We start from the raw sequence: 22884 nt of genomic DNA, 5'->3' as shown, positions 1-22884 counted from the left end.
AGTTACATATGAAGTAACAGCTGATAACATATAATAAATGTGATGACTTCGCGGAAACGTGGAAGATAATAAAAACTGCATTTCTGTTAATAATTCATTTTCTGTTCTAACTTTACTTAATAAACATATATTGTAATTGTGATTTTTGTTTTTAAAAATCCAAATTCGAAGTTTTAACATATAATTGGCGCAGTCAGTAGGATACGCACGGGTTTCGGAAGTGAACAGTTTCGCATTGTGCCGGAAGTGAAATTCGGGACCTTGGAGTTTCTACACCTTAAGTGCGTATTACGAACTTAAAAACTTTTGAAGTTGTGGCAACAGGAGCAGGGAATCAAGAAAAGGAGCAGGAAAGCAGAGCGCTCGAATCGACGAACAATCTGTAAGTGCCTTTTTCTTTTTACCTTTCCAAACCCCTCTATATAAGGATTTTGGTAAAGATAGTTAAAATTTGTTCATTGCGAATAAATTGCTTATTATAATAATTAATTTTAATTTATTTTCATGAGCGATATTGATGAAATAATTAACGGAATTTCAAATATAGGATTAGACAACAAAAATAATATTAACACTCAACGGAATATTAATAAACAATTCACTAATTCTTTCAAATCAATAAATTCAACTTTAAATATGCCTGAGATGAACTGGGATCTTTTAAAGTCTAGAATTGATAATATTAAACCGTATGACGGTAACAGTAACACGTTAAATAAATTTCTAATTAGGTGTGAAGACCTTATTAATGATAATCATTAATAATAATAATTATCGGCAATTTATTGATGCACAATTATCTAAACACATATTCCAATCAGTTCAAGAAAAACTTATAGATAAAGCAGAAATATTAGTAGGTAATCGTGCTGAGTTAACAGATTGGCCGAGATTGAAAGAAGCCCTGATTCAGTGTTTCGCTGATCGTAGAAATATTGACTGTTTAGTACAAGAACTCACTAGAATGAAACCATTTAGGAACGAACCATTGATGAACTTTGGAAGTCGAATTCAATTATTAAGAAGTAGTATAGCACAGAAAATTAGTAATAATCCTAACATAACTAACGCGGAGAAAGTGTGCCAAATAAACCATTATGATAAAACTGCACTTAGTACTTTTATAGCAGGTTGTAGTGGTACCTTAAGAAATAACTTGCATCTTAAAAATCCAGCCTCACTGGAAGATGCAATGGCCTATCTGAACGAATTTGAAAACTTTGAAAAATTATATGGCAATCTAAATGACAATAACCGAGCAACGACGTCCAGATTTAATAGTAATTATCGACAACCTTATCCACAACCAAGATACTATCCTGAAAACCAAACACCACCCTCTTTCCAACAACCCTATCATTCCGTTGACAATAATAAACCAGTTAATCAATTCCCCAGTCAACCTATTAACATCCAACCTAGACAAATGCCCCCTAGACAATACCCGACGAACAAACAAGTATTCGGACCTCCACAAAACGTTTTCAGACCAAACCAAAAACCCATGCACTAACTTCCTAAACCAACACCTAAGTCAACGACTTCAAGAAATTCTTTCACATTATCACAAAGACAAAGATGGCCAAATAATAACAATTATAATCGAAATCAACAATTTCGAAATTCTGGACAGAATTCAAATTTTACTTCCGAAGAGCTATTCACAAACGATTACGACCAATCAGACGAACAACATTACTATCAGAACCAAAATACGGACCATAATGACCAAAATCAAATGTACTATAACTATGACAAGAGAGAAAATGAAAATTTTATCCAAACGAGCCAACAACAAGGAATACCTTAGTAGAAATTAACATCTCAACAGAAAACGCATTACCTTACATAGTTATTTTCTATGTAACCTAACCCCAAATTAAAATTACTTATAGATACCGGTAGTTCACGTTCAATTATTAAACCTGATATTATAGAAAAAACTTATCCAAATTCTGTTGATCGAATCAATGCACAAATTAAGACAGCTTTGGGAAGTCGAGATATTGTATATCAATCAACACTTAGAGCATTTCCTGAATTTCAGAATCCAAACTATTTCAAGAAATATGAACTTTAATATTGATCTTATAAATAACAAATTAATAGGACCAAATACTGAGATACCTCTCAGATATAAACGGAAAGAAAACTCAAATATATTATTCTCAGTAGAACCACAACAAAAAATTCTAAAGAAGTTACCTGTTTCTATTTTTAATGGAGAAATATTGATAAATGAAGGTAAAATAGGACCATTATATATACCGCAAATTTTGACTGATGCCAGAAACGGATTTGCTCTTGTAGAAATCCAAAACAAAACAGATCAAACAATTTCAGTTAATCTTAAAGAACCTTTAGAAGTAGAGTCATTTGAAAAAACTAGTTATGATACCTTTAATGTTAATTCGTTTCTAAATTTAAATAACGAAGACAATAATAAATCAAAAAAAAAATATCGATATATCACAATTAATTAGGACAAACCACATGAACGCGGAAGAAAAAGCTGAAATCTTAAAGCTTATTCGAAAATTTTCAGACATCTTCTTTAAACCGGGTGATAAATTATCCTTCACGGCAAGAACAAAACACGAAATTAAAACGACCGACGAAATTCCTATACATTGTAAATCGTACAGATATCCCTATATTCATAAACAAGAAATAAATAACCAGATAGATGAAATGCTGGATAAAGGCATAATCCGGCCCTCAACTTCACCATGGTCATCCCCTATTTGAATAGTCAATAAAAAAGAAGACCAATCGGGGAAACAAAAATATCGTCTAGTCATCGATTATCGGAAACTCAACGAAAAAACGATCCCAGATCGATATCCGATACCAAATTCTCGATAAACTGGGAAGATCAAACTATTTTTCAACTATTGACCTTTGGGCTGGTTTTCATCAAATCCAAATGGACAAAAATTCCATACCAAAAACAGCTTTTACTGTCGATAACGGCCATTATGAGTTTCTTAGAATGCCGTTTGGGTTAAGAAACTCGCCATCCACTTTTCAACGTGTTATGGATGAAATTTTAAAGGATCTCCAAAATAAAGTGTGTATGGTCTATATGGACGACATAATAATATTCAGTACCGGACTTCAAGAACACCTTCAAAATTTAAAACTTGTTTTTTCGAAACTACGCGAAGCGAAACTTAAAATTCAATTAGACAAATCAGAATTCCTACGAAAAGAGGTAGAATTTCTAGGTCATATAGTAACAACAGACGGGATAAAACCCAACCCAAAAAAAATCTCAGCTATTAAGAACTTTTCTAGGATTATTAGGATACTACCGTAAATTTATAAAAAATTTTGCTAAAATCACAAAACCCATGACTAAATGCCTGAAGAAAAACGAAAAAGTAATACATACAAAAGAATTTATAGATTGTTTTGAAACATGTAAAAATATCTTAACGTCTGAACCAGTTTTAATTTATCCGGATTTCGATAAAGAATTTGAAGTAACTACAGATAGTTCCAACTACGCAATAGGCGCAGTTCTTTCACAAAATAACCACCCTATATGCTATGCATCAAGGACTCTCAATCCAGCCGAAATAAACTATTCAACGATTCAGAAAGAACTCCTAGCAATAGTATGAAGCTGCAAATACTTTCGCCCATACCTTTTCGGCCGAAAATTCACAATATATTCAGACCACAAGCCACTGCAATGGCTCTTCTCCATGAAAGACCCAAATTCTATGTTAGTCAGATGGAGATTGAAATTAGAAGAGTACGACTACGTCATCAAATATAAAAAAGGATCGTCGAACTCAGCCGCAGATGCCCTAAGTAGAAATCCATGCATAGAATTGAATGCTATGGATAATGAATCAATAATAAATAACGTAGGAGATGCGGACGAAATAATAGAAAACTTCCTACAAAATCCTGACGAAATTCCTCCACTCTCTAGCCCTGACCTCGAGGAAATACTGAATAATATAAGACCCACTGACACCGTAAATCAAGAAACAAATATAGTTCGAGACATACAAAAAGAATCAGATAGACCTCAAGATTCAAACTCAGAATCTGACATTGAAACTCAACATACGTCAAGAGAAAATCCTATCTTTTCTATTCCAATTACCGAGAGAGTATTAAACACATACAAGAACCAAATATTCATAACAACCGGAGAAATAGAATCGATCAAATGTAAAACTGCCAAAATTTTCGACAATACTAGATTATATGTTACACTACCTTCAAACATTTCTTCCTTTCAAATAATAAATTTCGTAAAAGAACACATCGCCCCAAACAAAAGATACGCTATTTATTTCAAACACCGCGATTTACCTAGAATATTCACGACTACGATGCAATCGTACTTCAAAAATTCTGCTTTCAAAATTATACAAAGTAACACCGTTTTAGAAGATTTACAAACTAAAGAAGCACACGTAGAGAAACTCAAATTTTATCATGAAACTAAACTTGCCACCGCGGTATAAACGAAATGAAAATAGCACTTATTTTATTGGCCAAAAATGTCCGATGACACATACGTGAATAATTGCGAAATTTGTCAAAAAAACAAATACGATCGAAACCCACCAGTAGTAAAATTCAACCTAACACCAACCACTTCACGTCCTTTTCAACATATCCATATTTACTGTTTTCAAATTTCAGGAAACACTTACTTAACCGTAATAGATACATTTTCTCGATACGGCCAAGCCTACCCTTTATCAGCTGTAAACGGAATATCTATAGTAGAATGCCTATTTAATTTTATAACACACCATGGATTGCCCATAAAAATAACAGCAGATTCCGGTACGGAATTTAAAAATAAAGATCTTGAAAACTTTTGTGAACTTTACAAAATTGAACTTCACTTCACAACCGCTAGAAACAGCAATTCAAATAGCCCCGTGGAGAGGTTTCATTCCACACTTATTGAACATGTACGATGTTTAAGAGAACAAAATCGAAGTCTCACATCAGATCAATTGATAAAACGGGCCATACTTGGGTATAACAACTCAATTCATAGTGTCACCAAATATACACCGTTCGAGGTAATAAAGGGACATAAATGAAACAAACCCTTTTGACCTTAATGATCACATAATAATATCAGACTATGTACAAGCTCATAAACAAGCAACCACAAGACTTTACGAAAATATAACAGAGACTAATAAAACCATAAAAGAAAAGATTATTAATGATAGGAACGAAAAGCGCACCGAAGCCCCTGACTACAAAAACGAAAAAGTAGCCTATATTCGTACAAAAACAAGAAACAAAAAACTTCCAAAATTCGAAAAATTGAAAATATTAGCTCAGACAAAAAATAAATTAATAACAGATAAAAACATTTATCACAAAGCAAGTGCAAGAAAACCCAAAACTAATAAAAAACAAATTTTTCAGGAAGATGGGACAGATGAAAATAATATTCCTAGCACTTCTGGCAATACAAAAACTGCACAAGAGTAACGCTACGGAAGACATAGACCTAACTACTATCGATAATCCTTTACTACCGATACAATTAGGAGACTCCCGTCTCATATATAGTAAACATACCTTTATACATTATTTAAATTTAGAACCTATTATTAAGCAATTGTTCAACATTGAAAAACATTTTTTCATTATAAAAAATAATTTAGAAGTAAGAAATGCAACTAATGAAATCTCATATCATGCCTTATCTCAAGACATGTTGTTGAGAACAGAATTTCTCATCAAAATTACACGTACGAAACTTGATAATTTACAACCTCATATACGTAATAAAAGAAGTTTCTTTGACGGGGTCGGTCAACTACAAAAATGGTTGTTTGGTACACTTGATACCGATGACGGTAATAAATATGATAATGCAATAAAAATTCTAGAAACAAACCAACAAAACATGATTACGGAAATAAACTTACAAAGTTCACTTTCCAAGAATCTTATAAGAAATTACAATGTAACAATTCACACCTTATCAAAAAATCAAGAAAAATTTGCAACTTCTCTCGAAAAATTTCAAATCAGCGTGCAAAAATCAATCACTGAATCACACGAGTATTTAACCTTTCAAGCAATCATTTCACAAATAAATTTAGACTGTCAAAATATTATCACATTCTTAGATAATTTGGAAGACTCCATAGCTTTCGCAAAACTAAACACACTTCATCCTTCTATTATCCCTAGTCAAGAGTTACAAAAAACACTAGAATATTTAAGGAAAATTTACCCTGACAACCAAATTACAAAATTTAAAAACATTCTAACATACTACCAATTTTTAGGCACTCAAGTTTCGGTTGCTAAAAATAAATTAATTTTTGCTATACATATACCAATTATCAAAGCCGAAGTCCTTAAATTATATCACCTCTTCCCCATCATTCAAAACAACCAAATATTCTCCCTAAAATACTCCTATCTGGCACGAAACAACTGGAATAATCAATTTATAGAAGAAATCTGTCCACTACTAGAAAATGTATATTTCTGCATCGAAGACCACTCTCCTAATGACAATTGCACCCTGCAGCTCCTCGAAAACCAGTCGACTAAAGGTTGCCAAAAAATAAATTCAAAATTAGAAGAATCACTTACTGAACAAATCACACAAGACGAGATAATTATCATTCCAGCAAAAACGGAAAAAGTTTTTTCCAAATGCAACACAGACAAATATCTAGAAGTAAAAAAACCTACACTAATAAAAATACCAAAGTCATGTCAAATAGAAATCAACGTGAAAAAATTCTTCAACGACGTCAAAATACAACGAGGAAAACCACTACTTCTTCCCAAACCAATTACGGAAGAATACGATACGATTGCAGAATACGAAACACCCAAAATGGAAAAAATCAATTTAGAAGACATTCAAGAAATAAGCAGGATGACGAATCAACTTATACCACTAAAAATCCCAATATCCAACCACTATCCCAAAATTTCTGGTAGCTTATCTTTACTAGCCATAATTTTATTTATACTGGGATGGATTTTTAAGAAGAAAATCAAGAAAACCCTGCAAAAATGCTGCAAAAACCAGAAAAAGAAAGAAAATTCAATAGAAGAGTACCCAGAAGAGTCCAAAATCGAACACCACTCCGTATTGTTCTCATCTTAGAGGGGAGGAGTTACATATGAAGTAACAGCTGATAACATATAATAAATGTGATGACTTCGCGGAAACGTGGAAGATAATAAAAACTGTATTTCTGTTAATAATTCATTCTCTGTTCTAACTTTACTTAATAAACATATATTGTAATTGTGAGTTTTGTATTTAAAACATCCAAATTCGAAGTTTTAACATATAATTTGCGTAAAGTATTTTATTTTCAATAGTCTCATTTTTAAAATCTTTTTGATTATTCAAAAGTCTGACGTGTTCAATAATCGTAGAGTGGAATCTTTCAGCAATTCCATTCGATTCTGGATGTTGGGAACTTATGAAATGAATTTTAGTTTTATGCGTTTCTAATAGTTCTTTTACAACAGAACTTTTTAACTCAGTTCCATTGTCCGAAATTATTTGTTCTGGTATACAGTGGTGTGTAAAATATTTAATTAGACTATGAGCTACCTCTATTCCTTGTCTAGATTTTAATTCATACATTTGACCATATTTGGAAAATGAATCTATTATCGTAAGAAATTTACTATTTTCTAAGGTTATCGTGTCTAAATGCAAAATTTGGAAAGGTTTAGTAGCTGTGGGGGTAACATTTAAAAATGGTTTTATTGGTTTTCTATCATATTTGTTTAACTGGCAAACTTCACATTCGTTTATATAAGTTTGTATAGATGCTCTTTGATTTGGCCAGTAATACAAAGCTTTTAATTGATTTTCAGTTTCATCTAGTCTTCTATGATTAGTCTTACCTTCGTGGTAATTTTGAATTACTTCTTTAATTTCATTTAAAGGAACATCTATTAATTTTTTATTACATTTAACAAAGTCAATTTGAGAATCTTGAAAGTGATTTTGTAGAACGACACTGAATTTTTCATCAATTGGGTCTTCCAAATAAATAAAATATTTAGTTTTTGGTACTATGTATTCTTTCACGAAATTAATGACATCTTGCTCAAAATTGTTTTTAGATAATTGCACAACAATTCTTTGTTTATTTTCATATAGTTTCATAATAGTAGGTACGGCTGGTTCGAAATTTACTTCTGAAAATATTAATTGATTTTTACCAACATTTATCGCTGAATCTGAAATTGGTATACCAATTACAGGATTTTCCTCATTTGTATGAACAGTTATATCTTCGTCGTCATTCTCATTATTATTACTTCTATTACCTGTTTCAACTATTAGCGATACATTATCGTCGGGAGTTGATGAGAGTTTTTTTATTAAATTTGTCCATATAAACTAATAATTTTTTAGAACATTGAGGTTCTTGTAATTCAGTTTCATTGATATTTATTTGAATTTGGGATAAACAATCGCTATTGGTATTTCAAGCACCCTATTTTTATACGATATCATAATCATATTCCTCAAGTTTCAAGCGCCATCTAACAAGTTTTGAACTTGGATCTTTAAGTGAGAATAACCACTGGAGTGGTTTATGATCGGTAACTATTGTAAATTTTCTGCCAAAAAGATAGGGGCGGAAGTATTTGGTTGCCCAAACTATGGCAAGAAGTTCTTTCTCGATTACAGAATAGTTGAATTCTGAATCATTTAGGGTTCTGCTGGCGTAAGCCACAGGTAAATCAGAGCCTATTTTGCCTTGACTTAGAACAGCACCTAAAGCATAATTGCTGGCGTCTGTGGTAAGATTAAAGGGTTTTGTAAAATCTGGATATTGAAGTATTGGTTCATTCATCAACAGATTTTCACACATTTCAAAGCATTCGACGTAATCTGAATCATTTACATTGATAAATGCATCTTTTTTCAGTCTAATAGTTAACGGTTTAGGATTTTGAAAAATCTTTTATAAATTTTCGGTAATATCCTAGGAGTCCAAGGAAACCTTTTAATTGTTTTGAATTTTTTGGTATTGGAAATTTTTTAATTGCTAAAATTTTATCTGGGTTCGGTTTTACACCTTCTGGCGTGACAATATGTCCCAGATATGCTACTTTTTTTCGCAAGAATTCGCATTTATCAATTTGTAATTTAAAATTAGACTCTCTTAATCTATTGAATACTTCTTTTAAATTTGAGATGTGTTCTTGTAAACTGGTACTGAACACAATTATATCATCAAGGTACACCAAACATTTTTCGTTCTGTATACCCATTAGGATATTGTCCATGACCCTTTGAAAGGTTGCAGGAGCTCCTTTCAGACCCATGGGCATGCGCACATATTCATAGTGCCCATTTTCTACATAAAAGGCTGTTTTCGCAATATCCTCCTCAGCCATATCGATCTGATGGAAACCAGAAGCGAGATCTAATGTTGTAAAATATTCACAACGTCCAAGCTTATCTAGTAACGTTGTAATATCTGGCAATGGATATCGATCTCCAATTGTGATCTCATTCAGTTTTCGATAGTCAACAACGAGTCGAAACTTCGGCTTTTGAGAAGCATCTAGCTTCTTTGGGACTATCCAAATGTTGCTATACCATGGAGAATTGGATGGTCTAATAATATTATCACTTAACATTTTTTGTATTTGCTTTTGAATTTCCGTTCGGTGAATCTCAGGATACCTGTATGATTTTGAATAAATAGGTATTTCATTAGAAGTTTTAATGTGATGTTTTATTTTACTTGTGAAGGTGAGCTGATTTCCTTCAACATGAAAAATATCACTATATTCTTGAATTAATTTTAATACAGATTGTTTCTCTTCGGAATTCATGTGTTCAGTTCTAACTTTCGAAACATCAAATTTAACATTTTCACAATAAATTTCATTAAAATTTGGGTTGAGAGTTTGTTTGTATTCATCGAATGTCTCAACACTAATAGAAGGGCTTAAATCTACTCGAAAGTTGGATTCTGAAGGATTTAAAATTGTACATAAAGCTATATTATTTTCAACTTTTGTTAAACATTCAGGGATTTCTATTTTCCCAATTCGTGTATATGGTATAATTACATTTCCGTTTTTTACATTTTCAATATTTAATTTAATTACTTGTTCACAACGTGGAGGCACTACTATACAATTCGTGGATCCAGTTTTAATGTCAAAGTAATTCAATTTAATTTGACTATAAGGAGTCATAAGCAAATTATTATTTAAATCGATAATTGCATTAAGTATTTTTAAATTATCCAATCCTAACAAACAATCAAAATGATCGTGAAATTTGAAAACGCAATATTCTAAATTGAGCGGTTTCCTATAATTAAACATTTTAGGGATTGGAATGAGTGTGCAGAAATTTTGTTGACTGCTACCAAAGGCAGATTTTACATGGAAGGGTTTTTTGACAAAAGATTTTTTGAAATATTTCTCAGCAACTGCTGGTGTCACAAAGGATCTTGTGCTACCAGTATCAATTAAAACTTTAAGATTTTTTCTGGAAAAATTATATAGGGTAACACGCTTTCTGAATTATTTAAGTTTAACAATTCGATAATGTTTGGTTTGGTTCCGAGGCTGGTGTCTCTAAAAAATTATCGGATTCATCATTAGTGCAATCAGAATCGTCTATGGAGTTCTTCCGAGATAAAATTTCTAGGTTGATTCGAATTGTGTTGGAACCTATTTTGATAATTTTGAGGTTGGGGTCTAGATGTATTTCTTGTAGACATACTCATTGGAGTTGGATTAGGAAATCTTTGGTTCTGGTTGGGTTTAAAGACGTTTTGACCATTATTAGAAAAGTTTGTATTATTCCTATTAGAAGGGATATAGGGGGTTGATGGACGATTTTGCGGGTTTGATGCGGAATTTCGTGATACATGAAATTGCTCCTCAAAGGTTTTAGAGAAAGTGATCGAGCTAACCCGATCTTGCTCTTTATGTTACGAAAATAATCCGTTCACTGTTGATCGGAAACTAAAAGAAGTAATGTCATAAGGACTTTTGTTGTTCAAAAACTGATCTAGTTAATCGGGTCGTAGTCATATGTAGGTATTTTCAACTAGTTGTCATTTGAAAACAAATATGGCTGATGCATGACAGACATATCTAACTTAACTGTTTAATCGGCCAATCTCATTTGAATCAAAAAGTTTTTTACTATGCCTACATTTTGCGCGGTGATAAAATGTGGAAGTAGATCTGAAAGGAATGCTGTCAGTTTTTTCGAATTTCGGCATTTACGTCATTTAAACATAAACAGCATTTTAACCAGCTGTTCAAGGAATGTATAAAACGATGGCTAGATGCTATAAAAAGAGTTTATTTAAAAGAAGAAAAAAGGAGATATACAGGTGAGTACGCTCCAGGGACATTATTTCATGTACGTTCAAATTATTAGTAAACTGGATACAGCAGTCCAGCCTCTGCTGTTTCTGTTTCAAAGAAACCGGTGCATCTGGAGGATACATTAAACCCTGATTGGGCACTCGGTTTAAAGATAGGCTATAAAACAGGTAAAACGTTCATCCATGCTAAGCTTTAATGTACAAAATGTGATTATCGTAGAGTATATCACATTTGTAGTTAATGGAATGAGAGTATTCATACAATAATTAAGTCACTGTGAGAGGTTACCGGGAAATATGCTTGATGAAGCCTAATTCTTTTATGTCCATAGTCTCAACTCTAATTGGGCAGAATTTGTAGTCTTTCATGTGTTATGTGATGTTTATTTTTTATGCTTGTGGGTAAAACAAAAGAAAGTACTGTTCTTGCTACAAATTGCTTTTGGAAGGAAAAAACATCTGCTGATGAAGCTGTTTACATGATCATCTGGTATTTATCAAATTTAAATATACGAGGTCTGGCTATTAAATAATGAGACTGGTTACGAAAAAGGGTTTCATTATAAAAATTATTCTACATTAGAATTCTCCTCCCTTCGCCACTCACCTTTACAAACGTTTATTCCATTGATCGAAGCAGTGCTTTTGGTCAGGAGCTAGATGGTTTGGCACCAACTTGGCACAGATTTTTGTCATGTGTAATTCCTCGTGTAAAATTTTTTCTAACCGTTTCTTTATCGGAGTTTACAGCCTCAGCAATCATCCGGATGCTCATTCGACAATCTACACGCACGATTTGGTTGATTTTGGTCACTGTTTCTGAAGTTAAAACAGTCACAGGGCGAACGGGGCGCTGGTCATCTTCATGCTCTTTCGGCTCTCATTAAAGCGCTTACACCACTCAAAAACACGCGCACGAGATAGAGAAGTGTCCCTATAGGCCTCTTGCAACAACTTACAGCACTTTTTAATTTAACGAGAAATTTGAGATTGATAAGTTGCTCCTATTTTCGTCACACATGTTCGCTTCCAACCGCTACTGCACAAAGACTATAATGGTGACGAAAACGTGTTTTGGGACGTTCATAGACAAGATATCTAGATATATTATGCACTACTCGTTTGTTACCCCACCCGTCTAGGACGCCTCTAGGCGCGCAGTCTTATTATTTAATAGCCAGACTTCGTATTTCAGTTGTAGTTGATTATTTGGTCTGCAAGTTCACATTACATTTTTTGGCCGAATGCAGATGGTATTTTAGGCTAAATTGATGGCACTCACCTCCAAATCAAAAAACCAAATTCTACATCTTCCACACTCTTACTGCAATAGGGAGATTTTAGTATCATAATTCAGGCTGTGTATTACATGAATAAAAAATTCTTAGATGTGTTTTGTGTAGAGGCTATGCATGATTCTAGTGTACTGAAAAAAACATCATCATATGAAAAGGATGTAATGGATCTTTTAGAAACTACTTCTTATTAGGTGATTCCGTATATCCATATTCGAATTGGCTAATACCCTCTTACGAGTATAGACAATGGGCACCTGAAAATCAAAGAATGTTCAAGTATCGTCAGTCTTCATCGAGGATTGTAATTGAAAATGTTCATTGTGAAGTGTAGTATAGTTTCAACTGTCTTACATTATATATATATATATATATATATATATATATATATATATATATATATATATATATATATATATATTGACTTTGATGATTTAGGGATAATGAAACAAATGATGGTAGTGGCGATGAAGATTTATATACAACAAGTGAGTGGTATACATTTTAGGACATCATGAAAAGAATAGCTGTTTATACAGATGTTTGTTGAAGAATGATTTGCAAGTTTGTGGTAGGTTGAATTAGTTCGAATGCATATATAATACTGGATTCATCAAATGATAAGTTAATTCAAAAATAATAATTATTTATATGAACAAGAAAGATATATATTACTAATACCGTAAAATAGGGTTACATTGAACCCCAGGGTAACATTGAACAATTTTGCAATAAAGATTATATTTTTCCACCAGTTGGCCTGAAATTGTTTTTTGGGACCGATCTATTTTTTTGAGAGTCGCAAATATGTTTTCCTTGGACTTTTTTATGAAATTTCATTTCAGGTTCTCAAAATTAAGGAGAAAAACAAAACTTGAATTTGTTTCTAAAAAAAAGTTAGAGAAAAAAACTCTCTGAAACTTTGATCTGCAACCGACCTTCTACAAAATATATCCTTTAACGTCTAGTCTTGTACGATACTAGTACCTATTTGAACCTTGTTCTACATAAGGCCGTAAATGATTTGGGTTTTGAAATATTTTTAGCTACATAATAAAAAAAATGTATTTTTTTTTTTGGAAAAGTGTTTAGGCGACATTGCGAGTGATATATGTAAATATTGTTTCCTGCTGTTAGTTTTGAATCGTACGCGATCCGTGTACTTAGTCTGCGTCGAAAATATATGGGAGGTTAGAAAATATTAGATTATGCAATTCGAAAATCCCGTTTTAAAATGCGAAGAAAAGTTACTGGTTGATATGCTCTTGAATACCGCTGAGTGGGGCTTTCCTTTGACTCACGACGATTTACGACATATTATGAAAAGCCATTTGGACAAAATGGGTAGGACAGTTAAGCAGTTCGCAACTAAGAAAACTTTAAAATTTTTCGTCGGCCTTATACAAGAAAAGCTGCCTGATGGAGACTACGTTGTCAAATTCTTAGTAGGCAGAAGATCATCTTAAATTGGCCTTAATAGCAGTAGAAAACGGAGGGTCGAAAAATTCTACTTCAAGGCAATTTAAAATACCTCGCAGGAACCTTAATCGTTAGATTAATCAAAATATTCACGAAAAACAGCTATAGGACCGAAAAAGTATTCTGACTAAAGAGCAAGAGTCAGAATGGGCGACCCGAATAATCAGACTGGCAGAAGTAGGTTACCCTCTAACCAAACGAAGATCTGTATATAATTATTGTGAACGAAAAGGTCCTTGTAACCTGTTCTCACAAGAAAAATGTAGGATTTTAGAAGTACCATTTTACGGTGAAAATCACTTAATCAACAACTGAAACCTGCCCGCTATCTTTAATGATCGAACTTTCTTTTCAGTTAAAATCCGCAGAGGCACTAAATTGTAGTTATTATTATTTGAAATTTTAACAGTTATTGGATGAGATGTATTAATACAAAATAGAAAATGCTTCTGTTTTAGAATTTGCCAATTCAAGTATGAAAAAAGAGTTTGTATGATGAATATTTTTCAGTCAAAAGCTGAAAATTTACTTTTTTTCTTAAACCTATTATTTCATCAATGCTTTTCCAAAATCAAATATAATCAAGCTAGTATAAAGACATAAGACACAAAGAAAAAAATGATGGAATTCATTCTATTTTTATTATATACATTGATTATAATTAAACTTAGGTAGATCCAGAGCCTACACAATAAGGCTCTTAAAGAAATAGCAGACATCCTGATTGTGTTGGAGCCCAACAAAAGAATGAGAAAAAAATATTTCTAAATATAGGGAAATATGAGGAAAATTTAGAAAAAATCAGAATATAATCAGGCAAGGATACATATCACGAGGTGCTAAAAGTTTATAAATCTGCAACAACAAAGGAAAAATGGTCAAACGAAAGAAGTTGGGAAGTCATGAAATGAATACATTAGGTTAAGGAGAAGGCACACAAGATGCAATGAGCAAGCACAAAAGAGTATACTAAAAGATGAAATGGAGCAACAAAGCACCTTTAAAAAGGAATATAAGAAAGGCAAAGAAAGCAAGATGCTTATCAAGGTACTACATCCCGGTTAAAAAAATGAAGGAAATCAAAAGAATTGTTATCAACAATTTCGAATAAAATGGCAGGTAAACCTAATGAAATAAATGAACCGACTTTTTTAACCAAATATCGATAACAAAAAGCATTTGGAGTTATACCGAACAAAGTAATCCAAATAGTAAACCAAATCACGAGAAAAATGAGAGAAGGCCATGGTTATCCTGTTTCCAAAAGAATTAAAAGATCTAGCAACGAGAAAATTAACATGCCAATAGACCTAATGGTTGTAGAGTAGTGCTTTCTGTATAAAACAGGGAGTCACACTGAGTGAAAAAGAAGGATGACATATGAGGGGATACTGAGAAAGTGGCAAGAGAGATTAAACAAAGAAGATACGAAAGCCAAATGAGCAAAGAGACTGACCAAAATATAAAACAGTGGATGCAGGCAAGCACAAGCATACTTCTTCAGCCAATGCCTAATAGGACACGGCACATTCCGCACATTTACCGAAAAATAGAAAAAACTGAAGATGACTTTACGAAGTATGCAAATGACCGAACGATCCAGAACACGTGATATATAAATGCGCTGGGAGAAACAGAGGAAAAAAAATAAAAGAAGTGGGAAAGTAGACAATTGAAAATATAATAGGAAAAATGACTGAGAACGAAGAACCTTGGAAAAACATATTCTGTCGTTGATGACTTTCACGCATTTTATATTTTCCGATTGGCCGTTCATAGTAACTTTCGTAGCAATAGAAAAGAGCCAATCACATCCGTTTGCGTTTGTCACGTAATTTTGACGTATAACGTTAGAACGTGATGTTGGGTTCTTTTCTCTTTCTGTTTGTTTATTGTGGTCTTTTGGCTTTGCTTGTTTCTTGACATGACAAAAAACAGTGCCTCTTGATACAAGCAATTTTGGGTTATCTATAAAGATTATGAAAATAAGAAGAAAAAAAAACACAGGTCTGGCAACATCTTTCAGAAGTAGTAAATTGTAGTGGTAAGTAATATTTCCATTGTTTCATTATATTGAAAAGTTTCATTATTGTTATAGTGTAAGACTGCATTATGAAAGGATATAGAATGATTTTTAAAAGGATAGAAAAGTTGAGTTCAGGAGCAGAGGCTTCTGTAATAAATTTGTCATTCTATTATCAAATGGAGTTTTATTCAAAGTTTTCAAAACTACTGGAGTAAATCTGGGTTCCATAATTAGCCTTTTATTAAATGGTGCTATAAAATTTGGTTGTAGCTGATTCATGTTTTTATAGGAGCTTTCCTACAATTGAAACCCGCCATGAGGCCAGTTGTCAGGCGAAAGTAGGCCTTTCTCCTCCTCTTCTTTGAGCTGTGCCTACGAAACGATGGTGTCTCCACCGGAAAATTTTGAAAGAGAAGAGGTAGAAACGCCAGGACCTTTAAGAAAGCCAACACCAAAACCTGCTGTTGGTGGAACTCCTGTTTCATCCTTGGGTAATAATATTTCTGCTTCTATTTCACTACTACATTATTATTTAAAAAAGGGTATTTCAGACACGCTAATAAAACTGGAGAAAAATAACAATGAGAATTTGTAAATTTTGATAATTTTCTTGAACCTTACTATCCTAATAAATCAAATCTAAATGTTATTTTATATTATTTTTTCAGGTCATAGCAAAAAGAGAAATCAAACTAATAATGAGGTTAACGTGAGAAAACTTTTTGGAGTTTTGAAGCCAAATCCATTGTGGAGAAAATGGATAAAATACCAAGAGAAAAAATGCACCTTTGTAGCATATATCTATAAAGAACAGAAGATGACAGAAGTGAAAGCAAAAAAAAGAAAAAAAAATATATTATTTAGTCAACCACTGAAATATGAAAAAAATAATGAAGATTCATAACATTGGAAGAAAAGTCAAAAAAACAAATGGGTTTTTGGCAAGACTTTCGAAAAAATAAATATACAAATATTTTATATAAAGACCATAAAAGATGTAGTAAATGAAATTTTAAGGTAGATGATTAAGAAATATAAACATCTTAAACAATGTCACTTTTGTCTTTTAATATATGTGCTTAAAATATACAGTGTGGCCCAAAAATTTAACATATTTTCACATTAGGTTCAGAATTTAGATCACTTGGTATAATTATAATTTTTAAAACTATATTTTACATTTAGGAAACCACTTTTGGAATAGATGTCAATTTTCATTCAATTCGAATAAAAAATATATGTGTTAATATATACATGATAATTGGACAAAATGAAAATAAATTCTCAATTTTGTTACAGTAAAATGTGAAACTTTGATTAAAAAAATAAATGTGTTGATTAGTTTGAACTGTTATCATTGTTCTGTTTTGCCAATGAACTTGTCCTTCCTCAGAGATGAATAAGCTGGCTCTTGTATCTCGTATTCCGTATATAAAACGTTTCGTCACATTAGCCACAAGTTGGAGAACATTATATTTTGTCATTCTCAAGATTTGAAATTTCAGTCTGGTAGTAATTATGTAAAACAAAATTTGTTTCTATAAATCAGCAATTTTTTCAGCTCTGGCATTAATCGTTGTTTCTAATCATCTCCACCTAGCCACAAAAATGCCAAAAATATTTTCAATTCCCTGTCTCGCTCTAAAAAATCTGCAGCTGAAGATTCTTTGACCATATCTCAAAATTTCTCCAGGATAAGCCTAGTTAAGTTTTGGTGTTTTTAAATATGTACTTCTATTTTCAATTTATGGCATTTTTGAATTTATTTTATTAACAACGGTAAAGCCGCATTTTTTGTTATCGTTGACCGTTGATCATGTGAAACAGGAGGTGAATGTCGAAATTCCGCTTACGATCAACATCGTTTTCAATTAATTTTTTTTTAAGTTTCTGTAATCATACATTTACATTCAAACAAATAAATATATCATTTAAATTTTCACGAGTGGTATTTATTTCCCATGTATTGCTTTGAAGAAAATCCTTCACTTGCAACAAAAAAATACGGTAATGAAGTTGTTGAGCGCTTCTAATTTTGTTGGTGCTTAAATTTACTGGTAGTTTTATATGTCAACGATTATATGTCATTTATTGTAATTTGAAAAAAAAGTTTTCAGGTTGAAGGTAAATAAGATAGATATAATGTTAGTGCTAGAAAAAGGTCTCTTTAGTTCAATTTTATTCCTTATTTTGATACCCTCTACTTTATTCGAAGAGTTTATTTTATTAGAACAGTGAATACACTGTACATGTGGTCCTTCTAGCTGGATTTGCCAGTAGATGGTGAAAATTATTGAAGAAAAGCAGCACTTACAGTCCGAGGTTAGGTTGACAACGTGCATATTAGTTATTGGATTGAAGCAATCGTATTGAATATTGGAAAAGCGGCAAGTTGTTCCAATTAGATTCCATCCCTTTAGATTCCTCCCTATTTTTTTTATAGTCAAAAAACAAAATTCAGAGTTTACAAGATAAATGAAACTAAAGATCTTGCCGACAGAGAGGAGGCCTTAAGAGCAGATGTACAGCTTTGTTAAATTTTTTAGATAAGTTAGGAATAAATGAGGCAGATGGAATTGACGATGGAATGATTTTAGTAGAATTAGAAGAAAGAGTAGATTAAGTTATAAAGTCATATAGTGAGATTGAGACCAGAAAATGAGATAGAGTTGTTATTAGATAATGTAGGGCAGTGATCGCCAACCTGTCGATCGCGAGCTACCGGTAGCTCACTGATGCAATTCTGGTAGCTCTTACAACGATTTTAATTTAAAAAATAAAAACTACAAAAATCAGAGAAGCTTCCAAAAATTCCACAAAAAATATAATACAGTCGAACTCCAATAATTCGAACTGCAAGGGACCGTAGTAAAAGTTCGAATTATCGAGGTGTTCGAATTATCGGAGTTGTGCACATTTGCATACATATATGTATGCATTTCGATGCATCTTTCCATTTTATAAATAAATAAATAAATAAATATGTTATCGGTATATAACATGTTTATTTATTTATTTATTTATTTAAAATAATAATATACGTTTGAAGAATTTTTGGTCCTAAAAAGGACCGATTATATATCTTAAAATAAAAAAAAATATATTTATTTTTTTGTAAAGAAATCAGCTATGCTAGATTGCTTCATGCTGACGATTTTTTCCTTTGAAGCAAATCGAGTGATTTTGCTGATCGCTGCGAAAATATCTTCATCGACGTCTTGTCGCGACTCTGCAAATTCCCTCAATTTTGCTAAAAATTCCAGCGCTTCATTGGGAGTTGGAGCTACTGAGGATGAAAGCTGCTCTTGATTTTCTTCTTCGTCGTCTGATAACTCCACAGCCGTAGATCCTTGGACCTCGTTCAAAATTTCAAAATCAGATAGTTCGCCGCAAATGGCTACATTTTGGTCGATGTTGATGAAATCTTGGTCCAGCTTTGCCTCTTCCAGGATGCTTTCCTCGAACTTGATTGAAGTTTCTTCGCCACGGATGAATCCTGCCTTCCTAAATCCATTTTTGATCGTCGTTGCGCTTACTTGTCGCCAGGCATCTGCACACATCCTCAAGGCTTGCAGAATGTTGACCTTCACTTGGTTTTTGCTGAGTGTAACTTGCTCGTCCAACACCTCGCGCACTAGAATTGACCTGTAGTGAATCTTGAAAGAGTTGATGATTCCTTGATCCATCGGTTGAAGAACGGACGTCATGTTTGGCGAGAAAAACACCACTTCGATGTTTTCTAAATCCGGAATGGAATTGTGGGCACTGCAGTTATCCACGAACATCAGCACTTTTCTCTTCTCTCTGTAGAATTTCTTGTCCAACTTAAGGAGCCAATTTTCAAAAATATCTTGAGTCATCCAAGCTTTCTTGTTAGCTTGATACTCGCATGGCTTCGTTTTGACGTTTTTGAAACAACGTGGATTAGCAGATTTTCCAATAACAAGCAGCGGAAGCTTTTCACTGCCGTCCACGTTGGCTCCTACAAGAACAGTTACGCGCAGTTTACTCAACTTCCCACTGCTGCAATCTTCTCCCTTGAAGGCGAAAGTCTTGTTTGGCGTGCACTCGTAGAAAAGAGCAGTCTCGTCAACGTTGAAAATGTTCCTAGGCTCCACTTCTTTGATTTTTTCTTGCAGCGTCGTTTGCATCCACTCTTCCGCTTTTGACATATCGACGACCGCCTTCTCGCCGCAGACAGCCTTCATCAATATGTCATTGCGATCCTTAAAATTGCGCAGCCAACCATTGCTAGCTTTGAAGTTGTGACAATTCAAACTGCTAGCAACTTGTTGAGCTTTTGCTTGAATAATTAGCCCACTCACTGGAACTTTCTTATCACGAGCTTGCTTGAACCATTTCTTGACACATCCTTCCACGCCTTCATTTTCTGGTCCTCTACACCTCTTTCTACTTTGAGATGATTGAGAAAAGTCACTGATAATCTTCTCTTTATTCTTCAGAAAAGTCGAAAGAGTATTGCGAGGAATCTGGAACTCTTCGGCTATCTTCGACTTCTTCTTCACGCCCTTTTCAGCTTCTCTTGAGATAGCAACTTTTTCTGCTAAAGTCAGAGTTTTGTACATTCTTTTAGCAAAATCACACATCATGAAATAAACGTAAACGGCAACACGAAGCAAAACTTTTAGAAACTGGCTACGAAACGCACTCAATGGAAAACCAATTGAGAATGTCGGCTCTGACAGTTTTAACTTTGCTTTATAAGAGGGTGGTGGTAGCCATCAGCGGCGCGAGAGCATCTCTTCTCACCATCTAAATACGCACCTTCTTAAAAGTCGTCAGGTATCAATAAAACTCTGGCGTCCTTCTTTCAGAAAAAATCAGTCACCACGTTTGCTCTTTACTCTACTTTGTCTCTCTCCAATTCGCTCCCTCTCTCTTTCTCTACAGTTTGAAGGTGCAATTAAATCCTTCCCGTGAACTCGTCGTTTTTAATTGCACCTTCAAACTGTACCATCAATAATAAAATCGTCGCACCGGTTTTTGGGGAAAACCCAGCAGCTCTTATTCTCTTTTCAGTCGTTTCATACATTCGTCCTCTAATTGCAGTTCGAACTAGAAAACTATTTAGGAATGCTTTCTTAGCTCTACCAGTAATAAAATCGTCGCGCCGGTTTTTGGGAAAAACCAGCCGCCGTCTGCAGTTCACCCATATTTCACACTTACAAAATATCGTTGTCTTACCTAGAATCTGAAGATTCGAATTTTTCAATTTTTTTCAACACTAACAGTTCGAACTTTTTAATACATATGTACATACATAATTTATACAAGAAAAATTCGAACTTTTCAATTATTTAAACGCCAAAAATTCGAATTTTTCGGTAATTTTAACACAGAAAATACGAATTTTTTTGATAATTCGAACTTCAAAAGTTAGTTAGTTAGTATAGGAATGTCAAGGAACCGACGCAAAAGTTCGAATTAACGAGGAATTCGAATTATCGGAGTTCGACTGTAGTTATAATATTAAACATAAACACCGGCATCGTTGCGGTAAGCGATCTGCATCTGACGCCATCAAGCTAGAATCGGCTAGAACCGACCAGCCGGACCAGCGCGTTAGTATTCGAGAACGATCATGATTGCTTTGAACTGGATAAATACGTACGGCGCGGCGACATTGCGCTTAGTTTAAAACTGAACGCGTAACCAACGTCCAGCGGTTGGGTTAGTAGAGAACAACAAAAAATAATATTATGGCAAGCAGTGGTAAGAAGGTGAATACATACCACTTTCATTCGGAATGAGAAGAACAATACTTTTGTACAGAAGTTAAAGATGAAAATTTGTGTTTGTTATGTAATACTTCGGTCTCCGTTGCTAAAAAAGGATATATTGAGAGACATCATAAAACTGTACATTCTAATTTTGAAAAATCATTCCCACTACATTCTGCCGCCAGAAAGGGGAAACTGAAACAGTTAAAAAGGCAGTTAATTGGACAACAATCAATATTTTTAAGAACAGTCGATAAAAATAAGGCTGCAACTGCATTGTACCCTGTGTCCGAGATAATTGCACAAAAAATAAACCTTTTGAAGAAGAGGAAATGATAAAACAGACGTTTTTAGAAGCTGCCGATTCGTTATTTTCCAACTTTAGAAATAAAGACGAGATAGTTTCAGCTATAAAATCTATGCAATATATGCAAATGAGCAATGATATTTTTTTTATAGTTAAGAACTGACTTAGATAACTGTGTTTATTTTTCACTTCAACTGGATGAATCAACAGATGTCGTTTACACTGCCCAAATAGCCGTGTTCGTCAGGATGGTTTTTAGTGATTTTCGATTTAGTGACTTCAATATCGAAAATGGTAGGCTTGACAATCGATTGCGCTCCAGCTATGGTGGGTTGTGATAAGGGTCAGGTGGCGTTATGTCGTAAAGATGAAACTTTTCCACAATTTCTCTGTTATCACTGAATTATCCATCAGCAAGCATTATGTAGAAATTTCCTGAAACTAAACAACGTTATGAAACTGGTGGTAAAAATTGTGAACAAGATTAGAGCTCAAGCGTTACAAAGAAGATTATTCAAAACCTTGGCCGATAATTGACTGCCAATACGGGGACCTACTTCTTCACTCTGAAGTCCGATGGTTAAGTAGAGGACAGGTGCTGAAACGTTTTAATGATGTCCTATCTGGCATAGTCCAATTTTTCAAAAAACGCGATGAACCGACTCTGGAACTA

At 33.4% G+C, this 22884-nt stretch overlaps 2 protein-coding genes across 2 annotated transcripts; one reads left to right on the top strand and one right to left on the bottom strand.

The window, feature by feature from the left end:
- Nucleotides 1-748: 748 nt before the first annotated feature.
- On the top strand, nucleotides 749-1513 carry LOC130895322 (uncharacterized). The gene has a single exon (XM_057802548.1). The coding sequence runs from the start codon at nucleotides 749-751 to the stop codon at nucleotides 1511-1513; it is 765 nt and encodes a 254-aa protein (XP_057658531.1).
- Nucleotides 1514-17019: 15506 nt separating this feature from the next.
- LOC130895318 (tigger transposable element-derived protein 4-like) lies at nucleotides 17020-20770 on the bottom strand. Its single transcript, XM_057802545.1, has 2 exons — nucleotides 19316-20770; nucleotides 17020-17034 (listed from the first exon to the last, which is right to left on the bottom strand). Exons 1-2 carry the CDS (start codon nucleotides 20768-20770, stop codon nucleotides 17020-17022), a joined length of 1470 nt encoding a protein of 489 aa, XP_057658528.1.
- Nucleotides 20771-22884: the final 2114 nt, after the last annotated feature.

This window comes from Diorhabda carinulata, chromosome 6 (assembly GCF_026250575.1).
Source record: "Diorhabda carinulata isolate Delta chromosome 6, icDioCari1.1, whole genome shotgun sequence".
In the NCBI taxonomy this organism is placed as follows: domain Eukaryota; kingdom Metazoa; phylum Arthropoda; class Insecta; order Coleoptera; family Chrysomelidae; genus Diorhabda; species Diorhabda carinulata.
The sequence above is the reverse complement of the archived record's forward strand: the minus strand, read 5'-3'. Positions and strand labels throughout refer to the sequence as shown.